This window comes from Vulpes lagopus, chromosome 6 (genome assembly GCF_018345385.1).
Source record: "Vulpes lagopus strain Blue_001 chromosome 6, ASM1834538v1, whole genome shotgun sequence".
Lineage (NCBI taxonomy): Eukaryota > Metazoa > Chordata > Mammalia > Carnivora > Canidae > Vulpes > Vulpes lagopus.
In genome coordinates this window covers 115,101,707-115,127,493 of record NC_054829.1, presented here as the reverse complement: position 1 = coordinate 115,127,493, position 25,787 = coordinate 115,101,707, and the positions used below count along the sequence as shown (strand labels likewise).

General features: G+C 39.2%; 1 protein-coding gene across 3 annotated transcripts in view; it reads left to right on the top strand.

Annotated features, from left to right (window-relative positions):
• Nucleotides 1-25,787, top strand: part of PRDM5 (PR/SET domain 5) — a 202,698-nt gene that overhangs the window by 71,860 nt on the left and 105,051 nt on the right. For 2 of the 3 annotated variants that reach the window (XM_041758534.1, XM_041758535.1), the window contains exon 4: nucleotides 23,671-23,845. In XM_041758534.1, coding sequence (XP_041614468.1) covers nucleotides 23,671-23,845 — 175 coding nt within the window. Of the gene's footprint in view, nucleotides 1-23,580; nucleotides 23,846-25,787 lie in introns of those variants that run through there. The other variant, XM_041758533.1, reaches the window with a different exon arrangement.

Sequence of the window (25,787 nt, the reverse complement as noted above, 5' to 3'; positions counted from 1 at the left end):
ACAAACACTTGATATAGAAGTAGAAAGAATGCAGAACTGAGCCCAGTTTGGATTCTGTTAAGAAAGGCAATTTAAATGCCTAATTTCTGGCCCTGACCCTTGTTGGCTGAACACTTCACTTGATGCATTCATTCAACTGATAGCCCTCGAGCATCTGCTGTGGGCCAGGGCCTGTACAGAACACTGGACATGTTATAGTTCAAAAGATAATCTAGTCACTGTTTCCATAGTGGTAAAAATAATCTTGGAACTCTTGTTTCTGTTGTGAATTAATGATGATAATACCTACCTCACTGGATTTTGTGAAGATTAAGTTAAATAAGATAACATAAGCAAAACACCTGGCCCCTATGTGTGCCATATAAGTTAGCAAGTATTTTTATCACCACTCTGCCATGTGTATAGTTTTTGTCTCTGTAGTTTTGTTTCTATATAAAACAGAGCAAAGTCTGTTTTATTTCTCTAACATCTCAAGGTAGCTGGTATAAATCCCAAGCATGCCAAAGACGTTTAAGTAAATAATCACCACTCAAGGAACAACGTGCTATGTGGATGACAGTCCTAACGGGCCTACTCCCAATGAAGACAGCAGCAGCCTAGTGCCCTGTTCCTGGGCTCCTCAGTTGGATGCACAGGGAAGCATGTGTTCACTTAGGCCACTTGAATATTGTTTACCGGGGCCATCGTACTGGCTATGGCTGGGTGGCCTGTCTTCTCTTTGGAAAGGTTACTAGGACTTTATAAATGTAAGAAATGTCCTGTAGGGAAGATATCTTGTTGTGCTGTGCAGAGACCTTTATTAGATATGGTGGTTTGGCAGCTTTAGAGATAGGTTTAAGATCATTATTATTATGCTAAACCGCTTTCAGCTTTTTAAGAGAAGCAGGTTTTGTGCCAGCTGATTGTTTCTTAGTCAACCTTGTGCCTGCTGTCAGCTACCTTTCCGAATGGGGAATGCTGGATGTTAGTAGGTAGGGTCTTTAGAAATCATTTAAGTGAGCCTACACCTTCATAATTTGTAGGGCAGTAAAGCCTACCGCTGAGGCATCAACCAAGGAGAAGCTAGAGTGTTTGTTTCCTAACTGCGCTGCGGCCTTTGTTAACAGGATTGGTGATACTGAAAGTATGAAATAGAATTTAAAATAGGAATTCTGTGAAATTCTTCTTTGGGAGGAAAAGTGCTGAGTCTTCGATTTTATATTTAAAGTTATTATTATTACTAATTTAAAATTAAATTCTATTTAATTTCTAATTTAACATTTTAAGTGAATTTGAAGCAGAATTGTTTAAGATTTTCCCAATACCTCTAGAATAGAAATCTAGAGTAATATATCCATGGGCCCACTTAGAGAAATGATTTACTTATATATGTGTTTTTGTCACTGAACTGAGTTCCTCAAGAACTGAACTGAGGAACATAGAACAGCTATGTTTATTTTCTCACTGCCCACCCTGGCAGTCGGGGCTCAGTGAATGCTGGGTGATCTGGCCTCCTCTGTTCCCTTTCGTTTCTCTCCTGATGCAGTACACCTCGTCCAGTGTGCCTTTTCAATTCGGAAGAAAGCTTATGTCTCTTTCCTTGGAAGTCACAGAAAGCAAATGCTTCCACTTGAACTCTGGTCTGCTGTTCATGTGCATGGAAGTATTTGGTCTGGCAAAGTGTTAGAGTTTTACCCTGGGATTGCTGAGTATGTACTGGTATGTGTGTACACATTTTGGTCTACTGTGTAAGTAGCTTATCTCTGAGCCACATAACTGTGTGGCCAACAGCATCTTGTTGTTAGGTCATAGATCTTTTTATGGTTATTACCACAGATAATCAGAGCCTTCGATTAAGATACCCCATTGACTAAGAACCTGGCAGTCCTGTCTGGACTACTCAGAAACCTGGATATAGAGCAGTGAAATGACTAAGGTTCATGCGAAGATGGTATTTGCTGCAGGGTTCTTTCAAATTATGCTTAACAAATGTAATAATGAAAGATTAGTATTCTAAAATTAATCCACATTGCATTAAATACACAGGTTTAAGAAGAGATATGGTAAAAACTAAAAAGGAGAAAGTTTACAATCTTTTGTTGCTAAAAACTATGATGAAAAGAAGAGGCATTCGAGTTAGATTCAGTAAGGCAAATAACATGAATACGTCACTTATCAGAAGAGGAAATTAAAAGAATATAACACTTTTAAGTGTTACATCTAATATCTAGACAACTAAAATTAAACATACATATTGCTTGTTTCCAGACAGGATTTCTTTGTGTAGGAAGATAAAGAAGAAAATGCCTTTTTTTTTTTTAATTGGGGATATATTTTATGATGAGTATTAGATTATTTTTTAATGATTGGTATAAAAATAGTCAATAAGCTGCAAAGTGAAGTTAATTTAATGCACATAACATAAAACACTTGAATTAGCTAGATTTAGTTCTTTATGAAGGAAAGTTGTGTTTCTAGGGAGATTTTTATTCAAGAAAAATGTATTCCATCTAGTAACATGAGTGGATACTCATAAGAGATTCAGCCACTACTTAGCCATACAAAATAAAATGTGAAGTTCTACATTGCATCATTGAATTAATAAAATATTCAAAAGAAGGTTTAAAATTTGTCTTGTAATATAAATTCTTATGATTTATATTTATAGTTTATATAATTCAGTGAATGTAACCTGCACAATAAAGATGTATTCAGCTAAGTATATTAAATTATGAGAATTTGAGAAACAAGCTCACAGAACATTAAGAAAAATGTTTCTTAGAACCTTAGGAAAAATGTTTCCTAGAACTTTAGTCATCCTTCATTGTGCCTTAGCCCTCTTTGGAAATCTCACATGATCCAAAAAAGACTGCTCAGGAAGGGAGACAGAACATGAAGACTCCTAACTCTGGGAAATGAACTAGGGGTGGTGGAAGGGGAGGTGGGCGGGGGGGGTGACTGGGTGGTGGGCACTGAGGGGGGCACTTGATGGGATGAGCACTGGGTGTTATTCTGTATGTTGGCAAATTCAACACCAATAAAAAATAAATTTATTATTAAAAAAATCAAAAATAAAAGAAATCCTGTGCCTAAAAAAAAAAAAAAAAAAGACTGCTTGGAGAAAAGAAAAAGGAAGATAAGTTACTGAGTTGTAGGCCACTGTTTGTGGTGCTTTATTGCATCAAGAGGGTACAGAGTTGAATAGAAGAGGAGTTCTAACTCCTAACTCTGGGAAACGAACTAGGGGTGTTGGAAGGGGAGGTGGGCGTGGGGTGGGGGTGACTGAGTGGCAGGCACTGAGGTGAGCACTTGACGGGATTGTTCTGTATGTTTACAAATTGAACGCCAATAAAAAATAAATTAAAAAAAAGGAGAGGAGTTCTAAAATGTGGCCTTCCCTTTTTTGGAGTTTGTTTAACAAGAGTCTAAAAAGTAATTAAATATATTATTATCATGGCTGACTTATGTCAAAACTATACACACTATTATTCTTAATTAAATGCATAATCAACTGACTGATGTGTCTATTATTTCTTAGGTTGGTATTTACTTTTTTATTTTTTTTAATTTTTAGATGAAGAACAAAATTTTATTCTAAAAATAGTTCTCAGTGACAATTAAATACCAAAACCTGGTCATTATAATAAAAGGAAAAAAGAGTTAAAGGAATTTGCTTTAAATTTTTCTCCTTAAAAATACAAAATTCTCACGAATATATTGTCAACTCTCATTTACCTGAATGGGAGTGATTCATGTTTTGGATTATCTAAAGTCCTGGATTGGATTCTCACGTATCTTCAAGTGAATACATTTCTCAGCGGGAGCAGAAGCGAGTATTTGCCGCAGTGAACAGGACTAGGTAATGAGTTTATGCCCGTGAAATGTGCACTAGGGGAGCAGTGGTTGGCCTGGGAAGTGAGCGATGCAGCTTCCACACGGAGAAGACAGGCCTCAGGCCACCGGAAAGGTATTCAGGGACATGAAGTGGTTCCCTATCCTCAGAGTGCTCAGAATCCGGCTGCCTACGGGGTTCTTTTTTTTTTTAATTTTTATTTATTTATGATAGTCACAGAGAGATAGAGAGAGAGGCAGAGACACAGGCAGAGGGAGAAGCAGGCTCCATGCACCGGGAGCCCGACGTGGGATTCGATCCCGGGTCTCCAGGATCGCGCCCTGGGCCAAAGGCAGGCGCCAAACCGATGCGCCACCCAGGGATCCCCTGCCTCTGGGGTTCTAATGGACCTCAAGCCGGGAAGCACAAAGAACACAAGAGATGAAAAAGGTCAAATTGAAAACACCCCCCACCCGCCTCGTCATTTTACAAAGAAATGGAAACGGTGGGGGTTCCTACCAGGCAAGTATGTGGTCTGTTACCAACTCTGCCCACCCAGGCTTTCTTGGATTCCTTCTACAATACACATCTCAGGCCTGCGGCATTACCTGGTCCTCAGCAGACTAGGCCTTAATGCACAGTGCGTAGACGTGATGCTTTTACATAGAAATTCCTAGCATCCTCTGAAACACAAAAGCTGATCACAAGTCACATTTAAATCCTTTGCAGTGCAGACGAGGGACATTAGGACATATTAGTGCATTTCTGGATTAGCAGAAATTTACTAAGATAGCAACACTCTGTCGGATGGTCATATAGTCAGATTAAGTACCATTTTTTCACCAAACATGAACGAGTTTTGGCTGCTTGTAACAGGAACTACATTGACTGGCCCTGGGGTCCCTACAACATGGGGCTTTCTCTAATACCATAATACAGCCATGTGCCCGCCCCCAGGAGACCAGTGGCCTGAAGAATAATAAAAGCTTATCTTTAAAAGCCTTAAAAATGTACTCCAAAGCTTTTGTAGTATAAAAATGCTATTTCCCCAATCTGAGTAAAATCAACAGTGCACAAAAATGCAGCATTTGGCATGTAGGTGGGAGCATGAGGGGTTGTGTAGGTAGTGCTGCCCTACGGCCCCTGGATGGACTGGCACAGCCTTAGCTTGTGGGGTGGGTTTGGAAATCACAGGAGGAACTTAGGTTAGGGAAGTTTACAGGACATTCAGCGATTCTAGGAGCAGAAAGCTTTACACCTCTTAAAAATATTCACTAAACAGAAAATAACTGTTCCATATGAAATAGAGCGATTTCTGGTAGTGACACTAGTCTCACATCAGCAATAACCTAACCAAATCTTTAAAACACTGTTCAGTGTTCCAATTTAGTGAAATACACAGAGGAAAAAAATACTTAGATTACCTCTCATTGAAAGGTCAGGCTCTCCCTAGCAGGGCAAAGCCCAGATATCATTGCTAGTTTGACTGGGCCCTGGGGGCAGTGCACCCGGTACAACGCTTTAAAGTTATGCTTGCGAGCTGGTGAACTCCTATAATTTTTGCTGTGTGGTGTTTCTGTCAGCATCCTGAGGGCCTTATTTGTATGCGGGGAGGGCACAGCACCCATGCGGGACCATGTCTGCCGATCACTCCCCTGCTGTGACCAGTGCCATACAAGGAAAGGGCAGGCCTTGTCTTACTGTGTATTTCTTAAAAGTGACTATAACCATTGCATTAACTCTATGTTCCAAATACTCCTTTAGAAAACCCAAACCAAACCCGTTTTCCCTTTAGGAACCAGGAGGACGCTCCACATGTTTATATAGCACATTGTATATTATGTGCATGGCCGAATCCCCGAAATGATCTGACAGGGCTGTATCCGTCTTCTTCCACTGGTCCTGGACCTCCTTAGATGATGGCATCATGTTCACCAATGGGTCGTGATCGAACGCCTCTTCTGGAATAATACCTTCTGCCTCCGATGTAAGGAACCGACGGGACACCCAGTGTCAGCACAATACCGCCCAGAGAGCTGCCAGTATCCACTCTGGATCCTGGATTTCCTTTAGAGCTAATAGCTGGTGTGATTGTGACTGATAAGAAAGGGCCGCGGCTGAACTGTCGTGGGGAGGGTCTCCGAGGCCAGTGTCGCCTGGGTTGTGTTCTGGGACCCCGAGCTGCTGGAGATCCTGTTGGCCCAGCCCCCAGCTGCTGGGATTCTGGCTGTAGCCAGGCGTCTTGGAGATGGAGATGGCGGGTGGTCGGCGGGTTCGCGGAGCTGCTGGTGGCCTGGCTCCTAGAGCTGGCGGTCACAGAGGTGACATTCCCTGTTGGTGGTTTCCTGAGGCATCGAATTCTCTGCATGCAGAGATCCGTGCAGGCGCGCGCTGTCCACAGGCGGCTGGAGCAGCGCCAGCAGGAGCAGCAGCGCCCAGGCCGGGTCCCAGGCCCCTTGTTCCGGGGCAGGACGCGCGGCCTCAGGGTCCCGCCCCAGCTCAGCCGCCTCCTTCAGGCGGGATTGAATGGGCGATTGATTTAATTCATCTCAGTGGGCAGAGATGACAGCGACATTTCCTTGTGTCTTTCCCTTTGGTGAACTAAGTCCTGTGATGTATGGCTGTGCACAGTTAGGGGTGGGTTACATGTCTGTCTGTCTATCGGTTTGCTTTCCTTCTTTCTCCTTCCTTCCTTCCTTCCTTCCTTCCTTCCTTCCTTCCTTCCTTCCTTCCTCCTCCCTCCCTCCCTCCCTCCCATTCTTTTTGTTTTTCAGAAAGGAAAAGCAAAGAAAAAGGAGCATGGTCATTCTTGCTGACAGTTTCCCTGACTCTTCCTCTAGCAACAGCATGTAACCAAGCAGGCTTTGGAGAGCTTTCCCTCCGCGACTTAGTTCCATGGGCCCATTTGTAGACTTTGGAATGTAGTGTGCTTGTAAACAGCTTTCCTGATCTTTCTTCATTTTTTTCTCTATTAAATTTAAATGCACATTATTGGGTATTTATATGCTATATTAAACTTTTATAAATATATTTTGCTTTGTTTCAATTCATGGTAGGACCAATGCCATATTGTACACAAAAGTGACATTTAATAATCCCTTGAAATACTTTGTACCTTGCCATCGAATAACACGTAAGATTTTTAATTCTGTTGACACCATCTGAATCCCATAGGAAACCCTATGGTAATTTTAACCCTAGAATGTCAGTAAACAACTGGAAAGATAATGTAAATAACACTGACACATCAGCTCCTGACAGCACACACTCACACTCACTCATCCGAGCACTCGTTCTGTTTTCGTCCTCCCGGCATAGAGATGTGTCTGTCCCCTCCTCTTTCTGAAGAACAAGCCTGTGTACCCCCTCTGATGAACACTTAGGATGTAGAGCATCCCCTCTCTTCATTTGATATTCACCCTCTGACACTGATGATCATTGTCATTGATATTAAACATTCAGACTTTTTCTTTTCAAAATTGTTCCCTCTTGATTCTACATCCCCTTTCGTCAGGGATCCCCTCTTTGCTTGAATATTCTAGGTCTCCAGTTTTCTCACCTCCAATGTGCTCCTCTGCCTGCACTGAGCTGGCTTCTGCCCTGAGCTTTCTAGTGACTCTCTCTCAGGCCACCATGCATTTTGTGTCACTAAAGCACTGCAGGCTTTTTGGAGCTCCTTCTGCTGATCTGCCCAGTGGCATTAGGGGTTGTTGACAGATGACAGATACCTCCCTCTTAAAGCACTCTCTTCCTTGACTTCACTGAAACCATCTCCTAGCCACTCATTTTTTTGTTCTATTTTTTTGCAGCTTATACGCTTTTTACCCAGCTATTAAATGTCTGAGTGCCTTCCACTTGCTCTACATTTGCATTTTCTCGTTTTCCTTTGCTAGATTCCTCTGTTCAGTCATCACAGGGCCAAGAAACCATCCTTGAACTCCAGATGAGATTAGCTCTCTCCATTATATACTCCAGTAGCACCATGTTCATCATTGTCCTTGCATTCATCAGGTTATTTTCCATTTCTTTGGTGGTTGATTAACGGCTTATCCCTACCTAGTCTGTAAGCTCTTTGAGGTTGGGTACTGTGCCTGCTTTATTTATTTCACTGTGTTATACTTAGTCCTAGCATTACTCTTGCACATACAGGCTCATTTTTTTTTCTCAAAAGAATTGTTTATCTATATAAGAAGTATTTCTTTCTTCATTAAAATAAAAAGAAGTAAAATTAAAAATGGTTGATATTGAATGACTATTGCTCTGAACTTATCTGAAGGCTATTTAATGTTACATTTTGGTCAAGGTTAACATGTTTTCATTGACTAGAAGGTGTATCAAGAGTCCTTTAGTTTTTTATCAGATAGATTCTATTGTAGCAATATAACAGACATCTGAAATTTCAAGTTTGATTGTATTAGTCTGGGCTCTCCGGAAAAGCAGAATCAATAGGATGTGTGTGTGTGTGTATATCTATAACTCAGTGTAAGAATTGGCTAATGTGGTTATGGAGGCTGACAAGTTCTGAGATCCGCAGGGTAAGCCAGCAAGCTGGAGACCAAAGGGAGCTGGTGCTGTACTAGTTTGAGTCTGAAGGCCTAAGAACCAGGAGAACTGAGGGTATAGCTCAGGTCAAAGACTCTCAAGCTCGAGACACAACCAGTGTTTCAACTTAGGTCCAAAGGCAGAAGAAAGCTAATGTCCCAGTTTGGAGGCAGTCAGGCAGGAGGAATTCTCAGGGGAGGGTTAGTCTTTTGTTCTGTTTGGGCCTTGAGCTGATTGGATGAGGCCCACCCATGTTGTGGCTAGCAAGTTCCTATAGTCAGTCAATGAATTCACATCTTAATCTCATTTGAATATATTCTCATGGATACACTCAGAATAATGTTTGACCAGATATCTGACACCCTATGATTCAGTCAGGTTGATACATAAAATATACCATCATATTGATCAAATGAACAAAATTTATTATAGATTTCTACTTTTTAGTCTTTTTTTTTTTCTATTTCATTAGGGTGAGGTGGTTGCCTTATAATTTTCTTCAAATGCTGCAATTGACAAGGCATATTTAGATTTTTTTAAAAGATTTTATTTATTTATTAGAAACAGCAGGAGAGAGAGAACATGAAGGCAGGTAAAGGCCGAGGGAGAAGCAAGCTCCCTACTGAGCAAAGAACCTGATGCAGGGCTGGATCCCCGGACTCCAGGATCATGAGCTGAGCCAAAGGCAGGGCATGTTGAATCTGTGCCTGACTTTTCAGTCACTCCACACATCGAAGCTGCTCTTTCAGTCTCCTTTTCTACAACTTGTCTGCAATACCCAGTGTTCTAGCTAGGTTGGTTGCTTACCATAATCTAAGCTACGCTTGGTAATACTGTGACTTTGCTGACATTGTTTGCCCTATTTTAATAAACCCACTCCCTCTCAATCTTGTCTTGTCCCAAACTTTCCTAGTTTTCAAGGTTCAGAGTGAATCTCAAACACTGTTGTGAAACTGCCTCTGAAACTTCCATAGCTGCTGCTCTCCATGCAATTGTCTTGGCCCCTTTTACTTTTTATGGTAATTTAACCAGTTCCTATTCTGTTTCCACCAAAAGCATGTCAAGTGCTACAGAGCAGAAACTGGTATTGACTTTCTTGTGAGTGGTGGTGGGTGGGGGGGTCCTGCAGGATGGTGCACATGATGTGCTACAATAAATGCATTGAATGAACACTCGGTTGCTCTCATAGGTTTTTGAATTGACTTTTGGTATGTGAGTGGAGTGTGCTTGGCCTGATTCTGGTTCTCTTTCCAGGAAGCACATCTGCTTATCTAATCTGTCCTCTTATTTCCAGTCGGTTAAAATACTCTCAATTATTGGTTAACTTTTGATTTCTTAAGAATTTGTTGGGAATGGGAACTTGTTTCCTCAATCCTTTTTCTAGCAAGTTCCACTTTCCTGAATGACATTCTTGCCTTTATCATCTTATTAATTTACAGGAAAATGCCAGTTATTTTTCTTAGTTTTTAGTCCATTGGGTTCTTTGTGTCTGGCCCTCAGTGAGCAAGGTGTTGAGTCAGGTACTGAGATTTCTACATAGATGAATATGATGTAGTGCGTGCCCTCTGGGAGCAAGGAATCTTTGGGGAAGGGAGGAGGCAAGGGGAAGGAGAAATCTGTGTTTAGTGAAGTCTCCTGCCATTTAGAATAATATATATTTGGGGAATGATAATTTATATGTAATTTGAGGATATAATCCCTTCCCCCATGGAGTTTGCAGCCCAGTTGGGGGATGCATCTAAATAAATACAGATCAGGGTGGGAAATACTTTGATAGGGATAGCAAAGTTGGTTAGGGAGGCATGTGTGGGGAATCTGTTGCTCAAACTTGGTTATATAATAATTTGGTTGAAATTCTCTTTTCTGATGTGATATGGACCGGTACGTGGTCAGGTAATAGAAAAAGTTTGTGCTAGCAGGGAAAATAGAACTGATATTTCAACCATTTAATTTTAGTTTAAGTTTTGTAAGTATACATTGATTCTTTTTTAAAATAATAAATTTATTTTTTATTGGTGTTCAATTTACCAACATACAGAATAACACCCAGTGCTCATGCCGTCAAGTGCCCCCCTCAGTGCCCGTCACCCATTCACCCCCACCCCCCACCCTCCTCCCCTTCCATCACCCCTAGTTCATTTCCCAGAGTTAGGAGTCTTTATGTTCTGTCTCCCTTTCTGATATTTCCCACACATTACTTCTCCCTTCCCTTATATTCCCTTTCACTATTATTTATATTCCCTAAATGAATGAGAACACATTGATTCTTTAATTTTTAAAACTATGGGCAGCCTGGGTGGCTCAGCAGTTTAGTGCCACCTTCAGCCCAGGGCGTGATAGTGGAGACCCGGGATCCAGTCCCACGTCGGGCTCCCTGCATGGAGCCTACTTCTCCCTCTGCCTGTGTCTCTGTCTCTGTCTCTATCTCATGAATAAATAAACAAAATCTTTTAAAAAAAATAAAATTTATGACCAAAGCCTTCTTGATTCTGAGCATAGGTTTTCTCACTAGAGTTTGCAACCATATATATTTTTTATAACCACTCCTTATAGTATTCAGTTTTGCTATTTTTATTTTTTTTATTTTTTATTTTTTATTTTTTTTAGTTTTGCTATTTTTAAAGTAATATGAGTAAAGCCTCCTTCTTGTAAAGCAAGTGGAGTATAAACTCCTTCCAGATTATGATTTTCCCCCATCTTTTATAATTGCTTTCGTTCTGTAACTTTTTTTGTTTTTTTCCTCTTTTTTTTCCTTCTGTAACTTGACAATTCTTTTTACAGATTTACCTTTGAGTGTTTTTTAAAAATATACAGCTGATTTTCTTAGAAACAAATGAATTTTTTTCTTACTCGTATATCTTTGGTTTATGTAATATTTGGTTAAGTTATCGATTAAAATATCTTGTACAAGTGTCATAAACATATGTGGGAACACACACAAGGGACTCTCGCGACACAAGCATGCTAGTCAAGGGCTGAGGACAGAGGTGTGCCCGTAAAGCAGAGAGCAGGCTGCCAACTGAGAAGACTTTGCTTTGGACGTCATTCAGCTGACTTGATGCAGTGTCAGGTAAATCTGGGAATGAGTTAAGTGGAGGTCAGTTAAAAAACTTCTGATGTAAAATAGAGCAAAAATGCTCTGGGAACACAATATGCTCTCTAATTGCTTGCCTATAAAATAGCCACTCTGTTCTCTGTGACATAATCTTATTCTAAAGTTTCTTGGCCTGTCGAGATTGGTAATTTATCTAAGTAAAATAGTTGAGGTATACCTTTTTTTTCCTGTGAAGAGTACCTGTTTCCTAGGATCAGATCACATGTTTTCTGTGTAACAGATTTTTCTTTTTATTCTTCTTGTCTTTTCTGTTGACTTTTTTTCCATGTCAGATTTTTTTTTGTAAGATACTTTAAAGATTACTGTCTTTGCCTGAGCCCCTCAGAGAAACATAGCATATATGTTAGTGATTTGTGGTTGTTGTTTTTTATTTATGGACTTAGTTTTTTTTGTCTAATATAGTATCCCATTCCTAGGAATCCTATTAAATTGTTTCCTTGCTGTGTGGCTGATTATTAGCTGTGATTAGAAACCATCAGAGACCATTTTAGTGTCACCTGGATGGCTCAGTTGGTGAAGCATTTGACTCCTGATTTCACCTCAGGTCATGATCTCATGGATTGTGGGATCCAGCCCTGAGTAGGATTCCACACTCAGCAGGGAATCTGCTTCTCTCCTTCTTGCTCTCCCTCTTCCCCTCCATTGTTTTCTCTCTCACAAATAAATAAATAAATCTTTTTTAAAAGAAAAGAAAAGAAAAGAAACATTTACATTTGTTTGAAACTTCACTTTTTAATAGGACCCGATGAGTGTGCCGTAAATATGAAATTAACTTATTTTGCACAGTTCACTCTTTTGAATACACCTGTCATTTTTCTGCTTCACATAAATTTCCTTGATTAAAAGATGCTTCATTTTTACCAAGGGAATAATTTAAAAAGTATTATTTTGCTTAAGTCATTGTATCAGTCAACTTTTGCCAAGAAGACTGCTCAAACAAATAACCTTAAAGTCTTAGCGGTTTCTAGCAACAAAGATTTAGCTCTTGTCCATGCAAGTGTGGGGTACAGGAGGCTGTGACTCTTTCCAGCATTTGGTTCCACTTGATGTGTAAGGGAACAACACTTACAAGAGACATGCATTTTTCTGGCAGAAGGGAAAGAACAGTCCCCCAAACATGACGACTCTTAAAGCATTCTCTTGGACATGATTCACTTTGCTTCCAGTCACATTTCATGTGTCAGTACAAGTCATTTGGTCAAGCCTGATACAGTACACACCTCATACACACACACCACTCTGGGCTAGATCACAACTTGGTACAGTCCCCCCTCCTGGGATGGGAGTAAATAAATAGGAATGCAATGCTCTGTTACAGTCAGGTCTTTTTTTAGGTTTTAATAATAAATTTATTTTTTATTGGTGTTCAATTTGCCAACATACAGAAAACACCCAGTGTTCATTTTAAAGATTTTTTGTTTTGTTAGAGGAGTATTAAGGATATATTTTGTGAATTTTACTGTGGAAATAATTTTTTCCTGATATTTTTCAGCTTTATATTTTGAACTCTGTAGAACTGATGTTAATATACAGGTTGAGATTGAATTAGGATCTTTGTAAGGAAGAATTAAGTGAAAGGATATTACATATGGAATTCTTACTTCCTACTTCATTATATTTTATTTTCTCCACCTTTATCACTTGTCTCCTACTTCTATTGATAATTGAGCGGGAGTTCAAACTTTTTTCGTCCATACTGGTATAGTTTCAGTTTGTAACTTTAGGAATTTTGAAGATTATTTCCTATTGTATTGATTAGTCATTAGTCAATTTGGCTGGATAATCTGACGCTATCTACTACCATTTCAATACACTAAATTATGCCTTTGCCAATTTCATAGTCATGTTTTTTTTTTTTTAACAGCATCCACATGTGGACAACAGTCTCCCAGCAAGTAAAGAGAAACCAAGAAACCAAGTTAAGTCACAGACAGGTGCAGCTGAAATACCAAATCACGCATGGCCTTTTCTAGAGTTATATTTACTTGTGCACAGTGGGGACTATATTTCCTTACAAAACAAGAGATAGTTACATTTGCTGTTTTGAAATAGCAGAACTGAACCTCAAATGCATGAGAACATGAAATCTTAGTGGGGTATGGTACTTGAAAAGGGACAGTGGGCAAGTTGTCAGAGAAATTGGAGATTTGTGAGTGATGCTGGATGTTGGAAGGAGATAGGAAGTTTGAAAAGTAGATACATCTAGATATCCAGGAGTAAATGTTTTGTGATAGTGATGGAATCAGAAAGAATTAGACTGGAAGGCATTGTGAGTTTATTTGGTCCTAGCTATTGCCACAATACAGAAGCAGTTCCATTGGTAAAAGCTTATCAAATGGTGGCTTACATTATCCTGTGTAATTTCAGAGAAGTCCCCTCCCCCAATCTTCCAAGATTGTGTATTCCAGTTTTTCACTGTCATATCCCACTTAAGTGTGTTTCTTAATTCCATACCAACTGTCCTTTTCAAAGGGTGAGGTCTGAGAGGGGCAGCAATGATCACATCATCCTGTATATGCATTTCTCTTTAACTTCATTAAAGCTCTTGGGAAAGATGTTATTTCACCTGTGATTGAATCTAGTTCTGAAAGGGATGAGATTACAAAGTCTACCTACACCATTTTACAGATTAAGTGAAAGAGTTTCAAAGATGATGAGACTCGCCCAAGGTGAAAGGGCCCAAATGGGAAAGCCAAAGCCAGAAGAACAATCTTGTCTCCTAATTAAGTGTTCTTACTTTGTATATGACATATAAGTGGCTATTTCATGAGTATATTAATATCAGATGTACATAACAGAATATAAGTTTTCTTCCTGCACATAACATTGAGGTAGCATAGTTAATAATAGGTGTCTGGCCAAAGAAAGGAAATTGTTTTGTGAGTCATTGAAAAGTAAGCATAAGAAATAAAAGAAATATATGAGGACAAATTCCATTTAGCTGTCAAACGCATTGGGTTGTTTTAGCCTCCTTTAAGAAATGTTTTATCCAGGAAAATTGAAAGCTATATATAGATTAACTCATTCTATTTCACTCCTGAGTTCACTACGCCAGTTCTTCTCATGGTTCTAGTTATAGGCTGGCTCTAGGATTTGCTAAGTGTGAGCTTTACAATTGTTTATCATCACTTAGTCTCAATTCTCCCATTGGTAAAATGTGCACAGCTTGGAGGTGTTCTTCTGGGAGATGGACCCAGATTTTTTTGAATTTTTTTTAATAAATTAATTTTTATTGGTGTTCAATTTACCAACATACAGAAAAACACCCAGTGCTCATCCCGTCAAGTGTCCCCCTCAGTGCCCGTCACCCATATCCCCCCACCCCCCGCCCTCCTCCCCTTCCACCACCCCTAGTTCGTTTCCCAGAGTTAGGAGTCTTTATGTTCTGTCTCCCTTCCTGATATTTTTTGAATTTTTTAATCCAGAATTACTCTTTTAGGTAGGTGCTATTGATCCTATTTTGTAGATAAGGTAATAAATGAAGTTAAGATAACCTTTCCTGAGGATACATTGCTAATAAGTTGTATACCAGAATCCCAAGTCAGGTCTATCTGATTCCAAGGCAGAGTCTCTCCACCCAGTGTACTTGGAAATGCACTTGACTTTTTCATCCATCTCTCAGAAGGTGAAAGCCTGATAAAGTACGTGATATTTTTAGACAATTGCCAAGTGCTATATCGATGTGAGGTATTGTTGTTTCTTTTATGTGTTCTTAGCCACTTATTGGAAAATAGCAATACGATCCAAGGCATAAATAAGTTTTCTATTTTCTGCTTTATGGATGAGGGAATTGAGGCCCATGGGATAAGGAAGGATATCTACATAGGCAGAAAGTAGGAGAGTAGTGTCAGTTCCTAGTCTAGTTCTAAAGCCCATCGTCCAGTCTTTCTCCTTATTCTTCTCTAGACCTGAGTTTTTATTCTGGCATAGGGGCTGATTCCATCACTATGTACTGATTCCTGTGTTGGAACTTCCCAATCAGCTAAGACACTCTAGCGAGGTAAGAGTAGGTTACTAGTAAGGAAAGAGGTAATGACACTGATGATAGTATTTTTTAAAGACTATATGCATACAGGTAATCATTCAACTTCATGACAGTTGGATATAACACTATATGGCAACCCTTCCATACTTTATGAATTCAAAAACGGTCATTGTGGTGCATTAGGATTTTGGCAGAGCACCCGCCTCAAGAGAATACTCTGTAGCAGCTCTACCATAAGGCACTATCTCCAGTTTTCCTGTTGAATCATTCCAGCCAGGTTACTTACTACATTTTTCTGGGCTTGTTTATCTTCATTTCCTAAGTTTGTTTGAAAAACCCTAACAACTAGGACATTCAGAGAAGCTCTTGTATGTGCAAATTTGCCTGTAAATCTGAATTCTCTATGAGATTTTACTACCAAAATGTTGAATCTAATAAAACTGTAAGCCACCATGATTTTTGTGTGTCATTCAGAGAAACAGATCAACATTCTCCTGTACTTTACTTATTTGAATCGATTATCAGTCCAAAGGAAGAGCTTTGCAAGTAGTTTGTTACTAAAATGATTTATTTTTTGGTTGGGAATTATAAATGACTCTGTGTAGATTTGTTGAAGAATAGTAGTTAACTTTAAAAGTGGCTGAATTTGGGTTATCCGGGTGGCTCATTTGGTTAAGCTTCTGCCTTCGACTCAGGTCAAGATCCCAAGGTCCTGGCATCAAACAACACATGAGTTCTCTGCTCAACAGGGAATCTGCTTCTCCTTCTCCCTCTGCTCACCCCCAGCTCATGCTTGTTCTATCTCGTTCTTTCCATCTCAAATAAATAAATAAAATATTTTTTTAAAAATGAGTTGATTAATATTCTTTGGCACATGAGTGAAGGAACACGTGAAAATATGTTGAAATATACAGAGAAGATATTGATTCAAAGCAAAAATCTGTAGTTAGTGTTTTATTTTGAACATTAAGAAGAATTATTATTATTTTTCAACAGGAAATTTTCCTTTCAATGTTTTTAAAGATTTTACTTACTTATTCATGAGAGACACACAGAGAGAGGCAGAGACATAGGCAGAGGGAGAAACCGGCTCCATGCAGGGAGCCCAATGCAGGAGTCAATCCCAGGACTCCAGGATCATGCCCTAAGCTAAAGACAGACACTCAACCACTGCTGAGCCACCCAGGCATCCCAAGAATTATCATTAAATAGAGTAACATCTGTGAATGCTTGAGGGAAAACCGTAGTACCCTGGACTCATCCTTAAACCTTTTACTCTCATACTGCATGCACATTCTGTCAGGAAATAGCATCTGCTTTCTCTTCAGATCATACTGATTACTTCTCCCCATCTCCACTATTCCCCTGTCATAATATTCCCAAGTCATCACTATCTGTGACCTGGCTTATTGTAATAGCCTATTACCAAAGTCAAATAAAGGAAAATATCAGTAAACTTTTACTTATTTATTTATTTATTTATTTATTTACTTATTTATTTTAGTAAACTTTTATTAATAAGTGTTTTTCTTCTATAGACACAAGCATCTTAATATGCTTTTTTTTTTTACTATTCATTATTTGTCAAATGTTGAGCAACTGTAATGAGTACAGCTAATGCTGTGGGCAATGCCCCCTCAGTGCCATCACCCAGTCACCCCCACCCCCCGCCCACCTCCCCTTCCACCACCCCTAGTTTGTTTCCCAGAGTTAGAAGTCTCTCATGTTCTGTCTCCCTCTCTGACATTTCTCATGCATGCCAAGTCAGACTTTCCAATTTTATCCTTTTAAAATAGATGCAATATACCTATACATGATATAATATTTGTACATATGAAATCTATATTTGTTTAATTTGAGCCACTCAAACTAAACCAATGTATAGGTGTACAATGAGAAATATAAATGCTTAGTTATTTTTTCCCAACACAGTGTAAAATAACCCTGCCCTGATGGTGGGATTTGCCAACTTTTGGTGTTAACAGCTTTGCTCACTTCCTGGCAAGGACGGGTCAGTACCCAATTTGTAACGGAGCCCAGGGGTCAAAAGTTACCTTTAAATACATGTACAAATAGTTGTCAAAAGTAATGTTATTAAAATAGATTTATTATCCCTGAAAAAAAACCCTTGGTAATTCTTGTTTGTTGCCTTGAGGAAATTATATTTGGGAAGATGATATCAACACATATTATAATTTCACTGATCATATGAATTAAGTGACAAAAAATACTGAAATGGATTATAAGTGACCCATAAAATTAAGACACTTTATATAGAAAAACTCCTGGAACCTACATGCATTTAGTAGATTAGAGATGGAGAAGGATAAAAATGACCTGTGCCTCAGATGATGATGATGAAGCGTTGTAAGAGAGGCCAGGTGGCATCTTTGCAGTTGTACTAAGGCAGGAATGAGTCCAGTGTTTTTGAGAGGAAGTATACCAATTGGACTGAAAAATAGGAGGCAGGTTCGTTTGAAGGATATTTGAAGATGAGAGGACAAACTGAGTTCAGATTATGGGAGTCTATTGGATATGCTGTTGAAGCCATATTTGGGTTATGGCTGGTTCTGTCTATTGAGAGTCTTGAGGTGAGACTAGGGATTGGGGGATGGACCCAATAAATATTATTGGTAGGAAATTGTAAGTAGAGTTAAGAATGTGGTTTTGGAGAACATGATGGGTATAATTAGGGTGACCAAAAGCTATGTTTTGCTCAGAACTCTTCTTAGTTTTAGCTCTGAAAGCCCCATGATCTGGGAAACTCTTCAGTTGCAGACAAAGCAGATGGCTGGTCACTTGAGATATAGTTCAGACAAGTGGTTGGGATCAGAGTGATCCCAGAGTGATGCATTAGTATGTTAACAAGCGAACAGTGCGTGGCAGCAGAAATCCAAAGCAATTCAGAGCTCTGGGAGGCAGTCAGTGGAATTGAATTATATTTTGGCTGAGATCAATTTGGCCAAATGAAATTTAGTAAAAAGCAGCATTGTCAGAGCAACTTTATTTGACAGTTGGGTTGAAATAAATTTGAAAATAAAATGAATATTTTAACCACAGGCTTTCAAGCTTTACATCATGATAATAATTAATAAAAATAATAATAATAAAAATAATAATAATAATAATAGCGACTACCATTCACAAATGCTCATCATGTGCCAAGCACCTTATTCCTTAAAATCAGTCTATGAGATAAGCACTGTTATTTTCTCCATCTTGCAAATGAAGAAACTGGTGGTTTGAGCGATGAAGCTGTTTGCAGTTACACAGCCAATTAATCATAGAAAGAGACATTGAACCCTAGCCCGCCCAACGCCTGTGCTGTTTAGTCACTAAGTGGTACCACTGCTTGGCATCAAGTTTATTTATTTATAAAGGTCTGTTTATTACTTATTATTTTTTTACTGCGAAAATAACACGTTAATTCTAGAAAAATTATAACATATGGACTAGCAGAAGAACATGGTAAAATATGTACAACTCCTTCTACTTAGAAATAGGCTCTGCTATTTGCAAATGACATATCAGATAAAGGACTAGTATCTAAGATCTATGAATAACTTATTAAACTCAACACCCAAGAAACAAAAAATCCAATCATGAAATGGGTAGAAGACATGAACAGAAATTTCACCAAAGAAGACATACACGTGGCCAAAAAGCACATGAGAAAATGCTACCCATCATTTGCCATCAGGGAAATACAAATCAAAAGCACAATGAGATACCACCTCACACCAGTGAGAATGGTGAAAATTAACAAGGCAGGAAAAAACAAATGTTGGAGCGGATGTGGAAAAAGGGGAATCCTCTCTTTTTTAAAAATTTTATTTCTTTGTTCATGGGAGACACAGAAAGAGGCAGAGATGTAAGCAGAGGGAGAAATAGGCTCCATGCTGGGAGCCGGATATGGGACTCATCCCAGGACGTCAGGATCATGCCCTGAGCCAAAAGCAGACGCTCAACCACTGACCCACCCAGACATCCCCGAAAGGGGAATCCTCTTACACTGTTGGTGGGAATGCAAGCTGTTACAGTCACTCTGGAAAACAGTGTGGAGGTTCCTCAAAAAGTTAAAAATAGAGCTACCCTATGACCCAGCAACTGCACTACTGGCTATTTATCCCAAAGATACAGATGCAGTGAAATGCCGGGACACCTGCACCCCAATGTTCATAGCAGTAATGTCCACAATAGCCAAACTGTGGACGGAGCCACGGTGTCCTTCACAGATGAATGGATAAAGAAGATGTATGTATATAGAATGGAATATTACTCAGCCTCAGAAAGGACAAATACCCACCGTTTGCTTCGATGTGGATGGCACTGGAGGGTATTATGCTGAGTGAAGTAAGTCAATCAGAGGAGGACAGTCATTATATGGTTTCACTCATATGGGGAATATAAGAAATAATGAAAGGAATTCTAAGGGAAAGAGGGGAACTGAGTTGGAAAAATTAGAGAGGGAGACTCCTAACTCTGGGAAATGAACAAAGGGTTGTGGAAGGGGAGGGGGGGGAGGGGGCTGGGATAACTGGGGTAACTTATCTAGGTTGTATTCTGATTACCAACACAATGAAAACCACTGGTTGAAGAATATTTGCTTTTCAGGTGCCTGGGCGGCTCATTCCATAAAGCATGGGACTCTTGGTATTGGCTCAAGTCATGATCTCAGGGTCTTGAGATTGGCACCCCCTCCTGTGGTGCTGCTAGCTCAGCGGGGAGGCTGCTTGAAGATGCTCTCTCCTTCTGCCCTCTACTCCTTCTGACTCCCAGTCATGCTCGCTGTCTCTCTCTCCCTCTAAAATAAATAACTTTTTTAAAAAAGAAAATTTGCTTTTTGAAAGATCATGTTGAACAGCCTTCTTTCAGCTAAGGCATTTTTATTTATTTTTTTATTTCTTAAAAATTTTACGTATTTATTCGTGAGAGACACAGAGAGAGACAGGCAGAGACACAGGCAGAGGGAGAAGCAGGCTCCATGCAGGAAGCCCGATGTGGAACTCGATCCTGGAACTCCGGGATCATGCCCTGAGCCAAAGGCAAGCGCTCAACCACTGAGCCACCCAGGCGTCCCAGCTAAGGCATTTTTTAAAAAAGACTTTATTTATTTATTTGAGAGCGAGAGATTAAGCAGGGGGAGGAGCAGAACGGGGGGAGAGGGTCAGGCTGACTGTGCTGAGCACAGAGCTTGACAGGAGAACCTAATCTCAGGACCCTGCGATTGTAACCTGAGTGCAAACCAAGAGTCTGATGTTCAACTGACTGAGCCACCCTGGGTGCCCCCAGCTCAAGCATTTTCAACAAAATCACCTGGAGCCCATAACAGGAACCATAAGCAGGACCCCAGACTCCAGGCAGAGTTTAGGAAGGGGTTAACTCCTAAAAAACTTGATGACCAGAAATTGATAGCTAGAGTAAGAGAGGTAAATGTCAGGATCAGAATACCAAAGTAGTCCCCAAAGCTGGAATACCAGGGCAGAGCCAGGCTAATGACAATGGGGGCTTGCTGAGTTCCCAGGATGTTGGGTCACCACCCTTTAAATCCTTGCCAAAGGGCACAGAATTAGGCCTGGGGGTGAGCCTACAGGTGAGAAATATTGCCCCAAGAGCTGAAAAGAGCTCCAGGGATTAGGAATCTGGCAGGTTCTGACAATGGGAAGTTTTGAAGGCGAACAATATAATGAAGAGTTGTTATGTGATTAAATTAGAGAAGTTTAGGGATATTTCTGAAAGCTATTGTGGTAGTGAATGAAGGGGGAGATTTCGGGCAGTGGTAGGAATTATATTTAGAAAGGTACCTAGAGATTTCTATTAAATAAATAGATTGGAGAAATACCTGTAATGACATTTCTCTTCTTACCATATCTTGGCAAACAGACAAAACATGTGGTTGGTCCTTGGTGGCTATAATGCTATTATTACTCTTACTAAATTGAGGTTTTAACTGGTATATTAAAATTTTCTTCTGTTATGGAGCCCCTAAATAGGCATGCTGTGTCTTATGATTGCAGTTTAAGTTAATGTTACCATGTTTTAAAATTAAAAATTATTATCTTTTCTTGCTGCTATGAAGGCCATCATGAAACTAATGATTAATATTCTGGAAAGACATTTCAATTAAATTTCTTGGGTATTGATCAGATAAGTATTAAGATTTATGATTGTGCTCTGAAATTTTCATTAGGTGAGTCCTTTGTTGCTTTGGGTAACTCTTAGTAAGTGGTTTCCAAACCCTGGAAATTACCACTTTGAGTTAATTTAGAAAGAGACCTCTCTTTTGCTGAGTGTCTGTGTTGTTTTTTGTTTATTTTTATTGCACAAAAAAGTAACAATTGTATAGAAGTTGATTATGTTCTTAATTACAAATAACTTTATAGTTTCTGGAGGTTTGGTATTAAAACACTTCCAAGGATGCTTTAACTATTACAGGAACATCCTTTAATTAACTGTAGCTGATGGTTAGATTTGCTTCAGTGCTTTGAACTTTTACATCAAGCCTTTCTTGCCCAAAATGATGAATATGATCATCATTTCTGTCTCTTCCATGGAATTTTCTAATATATATTGTTTTAAAAATTACAAAGATTTAAAAAAAAATTACAAAGATTCTGTTCATTGTAAAAACCAAAACAAAAAACCCTAAAACCGTATTGAATATAGACTACTTTTTCTCCCCACCTCCAAATGATAACTGTTAACAGTCTGATGCATATTGTTCCAACTTTTCACAAGGATTCTGCTTGTGTACACACACACACACACACACACACACACACACACACACTATAGGTTCCTCTTCCTCCCCTCCCCCTTCTCCCACTCACCTTCCCTCTTCCCCCTCCTCTGTCTCCTCCTCCTTCACAGGAGTGTGGAGTGTGGTGATAATGCCAAGGGAGAGAAGGCTTTGTTCTGTGTTCTCTCCCTTATTGAATTTCACTCCTTGGTCGAGCTTACTGTCCTCGTCCTTTCCTCCCCTTGCCTACCACCAAGGTTCAATAAATTCAGGCTATGCTTTGCTTCTCTTTATCCTCAGCAGCCAAACAAGGAATTCCCAGAACAAATCCTCAACTATGTAAAAGACAGCAGCTCTGGGTGTTTCTCTTGGGGACAGCAAGCTAAGCAGCCCCAGTTCTGGCCTCCCTGGTGATTGGCTGAAGGCCCAGAGGGGTTTTGTGTACCAGTTCATTCCAAGTGTGAAGTTTCTCTGGGGTTTCCTTGGGAAGTAGGTTCTTCTTTGTAACCTTTTTCTTGTCTGTTATGGGTTGAGATTTCTTCTGCAGTGGTTATCTATCATTTCAACCCTGATTTCTAATCTACTAGACTTTTCTAAAATTTTTTGTGTGTTGATAATGGAACTTCTTTTCTGCTCTCCTGTCATTTTAGTGGAATTTAGGTACACATGATGATTCAGTCCATTCTTTGAACCTCTCAGGTGCCTGATCTTTGTTCTCTTTCTGGACCAGGGTTTTGGAAATTCTTTTAAGGTTCGTTTGCAGTTCCCCTGTCTAATAACGTGAAAGTTCTAGCTTAATTTTAATATTCTAGTTTAAATTTAATATTAATCATAATTAGATCACCGATAGCATATTGTTCTCTAGATGCAGAAATGACACCATTACTTAATAAACTTCTTTTTGCTGCATTTACAGGCCTTGTCCACAAGATGTTACTGCATTGGGCAAATTAATGATATGAAATTCACTTTTAGAAAGTTAGATAATTAGCCTTTCCTTTGATGTATATTAATGTCACTATTTGTAATATATATTTGTATTTTATTTGCCAGGTAACTGAATATTGTCAGTTTCCTTTTTCAGTATCTAGATCAGTTGGAAATGTAAAAAAAAATACTGATAGTAATTTTTAATGGGCACCTGGTACTCAATGTATCTTAAAATGATTTCTTAATCACTATTAGAAACAAATGAATAGGGCAGCCTGGGTGGCTCAGCGGTCTAGCGTCTTCCTTTGGCCCAGGGCCTGATCCTGGAGACCTGGGATCGAGTCCCACATCGGACTCCCTGCATGGAGCCTGCTTCTCCCTCTGCCTGTGTCTCTGCCTCTCTCTCTCTCTCTCTCTCTCTCTCTGTGTCTCTCATGAATAAATAAATATATAAAATCTTTAAAAAAAACCAAATGAATGGTTCAGCATTTTTAAAATTATCGAGATATTTTTGTCATACAACAACATATTTCTTAATTTTGTCTCAGGAAGGAGAAAACATTTTCTATTTGGCAATTGAAGATATAGAAACAGACACAGAGCTTCTGATTGGCTACCTGGACAGTGACATGGAGGCCGATGAGGAAGAACAGCAAATTATGACAATGATCAAAGAAGGGGAAGTTAAAAATTCTAAAGGACAATCAACAGCTGTCAGAAAAGGTATTGCCTCTAACTGGGATTTGAGAGAATGGGAGTTGTAGGGGAAATAAAGTTTGAAGTGGGGTTGAATTATATAGATGCATTATAATAGGGTGTTGTCAAGATAGTTTTTGTCAAAACTACTGTCAGAGAATACCCAGCTGTAAGCCCATCTTTCTTCCAGCAGGAGGAGAGAGCTGGGCGTGGGTGATAGATGTGCCTGCAGCACTGCTATGGTCAGCACCAGCTCCTGGCTCTTACTGTTCCTACTGGTCTGCTGTGGTGGCAAGTAAGGAGGATTTTTGCCCTCCAGCACTGAATCTGCCACTAATCAGGCTTGTCACTGAGCAAGTCACTGACTTTTGGAGACTTTACTTTCTCATCTGCACACGGGGAAAGGCGAGTGCAGAGGTATAGAGAGAGCACTGCTGCATGGGCCCTATGGGATTATTCCTGGGCCCAGGATCCTTAGAGAATCTGTAGTTTCTGGAAATCTGTCTCTGTTCTGATTGTAGAGGGCTGCACTATTGTTAGGTTGTTTCAGTCAGGTAACCAAAAACAGTGTGTTGACTCTAAGTTTGACTTCCTTGGATCAGTCCTGCAATCCAGGAGATGTCTCTTGTTTGCCATCTGCTGGGGAATAATCAATTATTATGGAGACTTGTTTCCGTTACGTGGTGTTTTACTCCTGATGGGGTTTGAAAGAAATATGAATGATGTTATAAGTATTGAGATTTTGTAATAGGCTGAAATTTACCAGAGAGTATTTTTTCATTTTGTGTAGTGAAGCCACTCCAGAAGTGACACCAGTTTCTTTAGTCCTCAGGGTAGTAATGTCTTTCATATGAATTTTCTCTTCTAACTGTATGTTACTGCTGGCTGAGAAAGTGTAAGCATTCCCTGTATTGCCAGTTTTTGCTTCTGTTTCTTTATTTTACTTGGATTATGTAAGGGGAAGATGTAGACAGGCTTTCTCTTCTTTCAAATATGCATTTTGCTGTTTTGAATTTCAGACTTTGGGTGATGTGGATTATTTCTGTATTTCCTTTTTTGGGGGTATTTATTTATGCAAATTACAATATTATTGACATTTCCTATGATGTACTTTTTGTATTCTAAATACTTTTTGTATTTACTTTTTTAATGTCACCCCCCCCCGACAGGTGTATTATTATTGTGTCCACTGTTTTAGCTTAAAAATGAGTCTCTTGCTTACCTATTATCCCAATTTTTCTTTAGTTAACAAATATTAAATCCCATTACTTTTGTAAAAACAATCCACAGAAACTTAAACAGATTTTTAAAACATATGAATTAGGTACTTACATTATTGTTATTTTTATTTTAGAAACCAGTTTTTATTTAATAAAAGCAACCCCCAATAGAAACCCAAAACACAGAACAAACTGACAACACAAAAGAAACAAAAAGTCTGCTCAAATGTCAAATAATAGAGAGTTTTAGTTAAGTAAATATAGTACCTTACGTTTTCTTTTTTGAATTGAGAAAATGTCAAATGAAAAAAAAGAGCAACAGATGAAATTGCATAAAAAGTATGATCATAACTGTAGTTATTCTTAGACTGTGTATACAATAGGAATGGACAAAAGACAAATCGGATGTGAGAATATATTAAGTGGTTGTCTCTTTATTATGGGATTATTAGTCATTTTTACTTTCTTATTTTCTAAATCTAATTTTATTTAATAATCAGAAAAAATCTGTAATGTAAATAGTGCACTTTGAGAGATTTGGGTGAAGCTGTGACAGTCCATAGGGACTGACAAGCTAGAGACACAGTAGAGCCTGACTACACCTGCCGTAATGAGTGCTGTTTTTATGACCTTGGTCTTTTTCACATATATGTGAGATTCCCCTTGGTAATTCCACATAGTTTGCCTTGGTTGGATTTTTTTCTCTTTGTGTACTCAGTGAACTCAAGATGACCTGTTTCAGGGAAAAC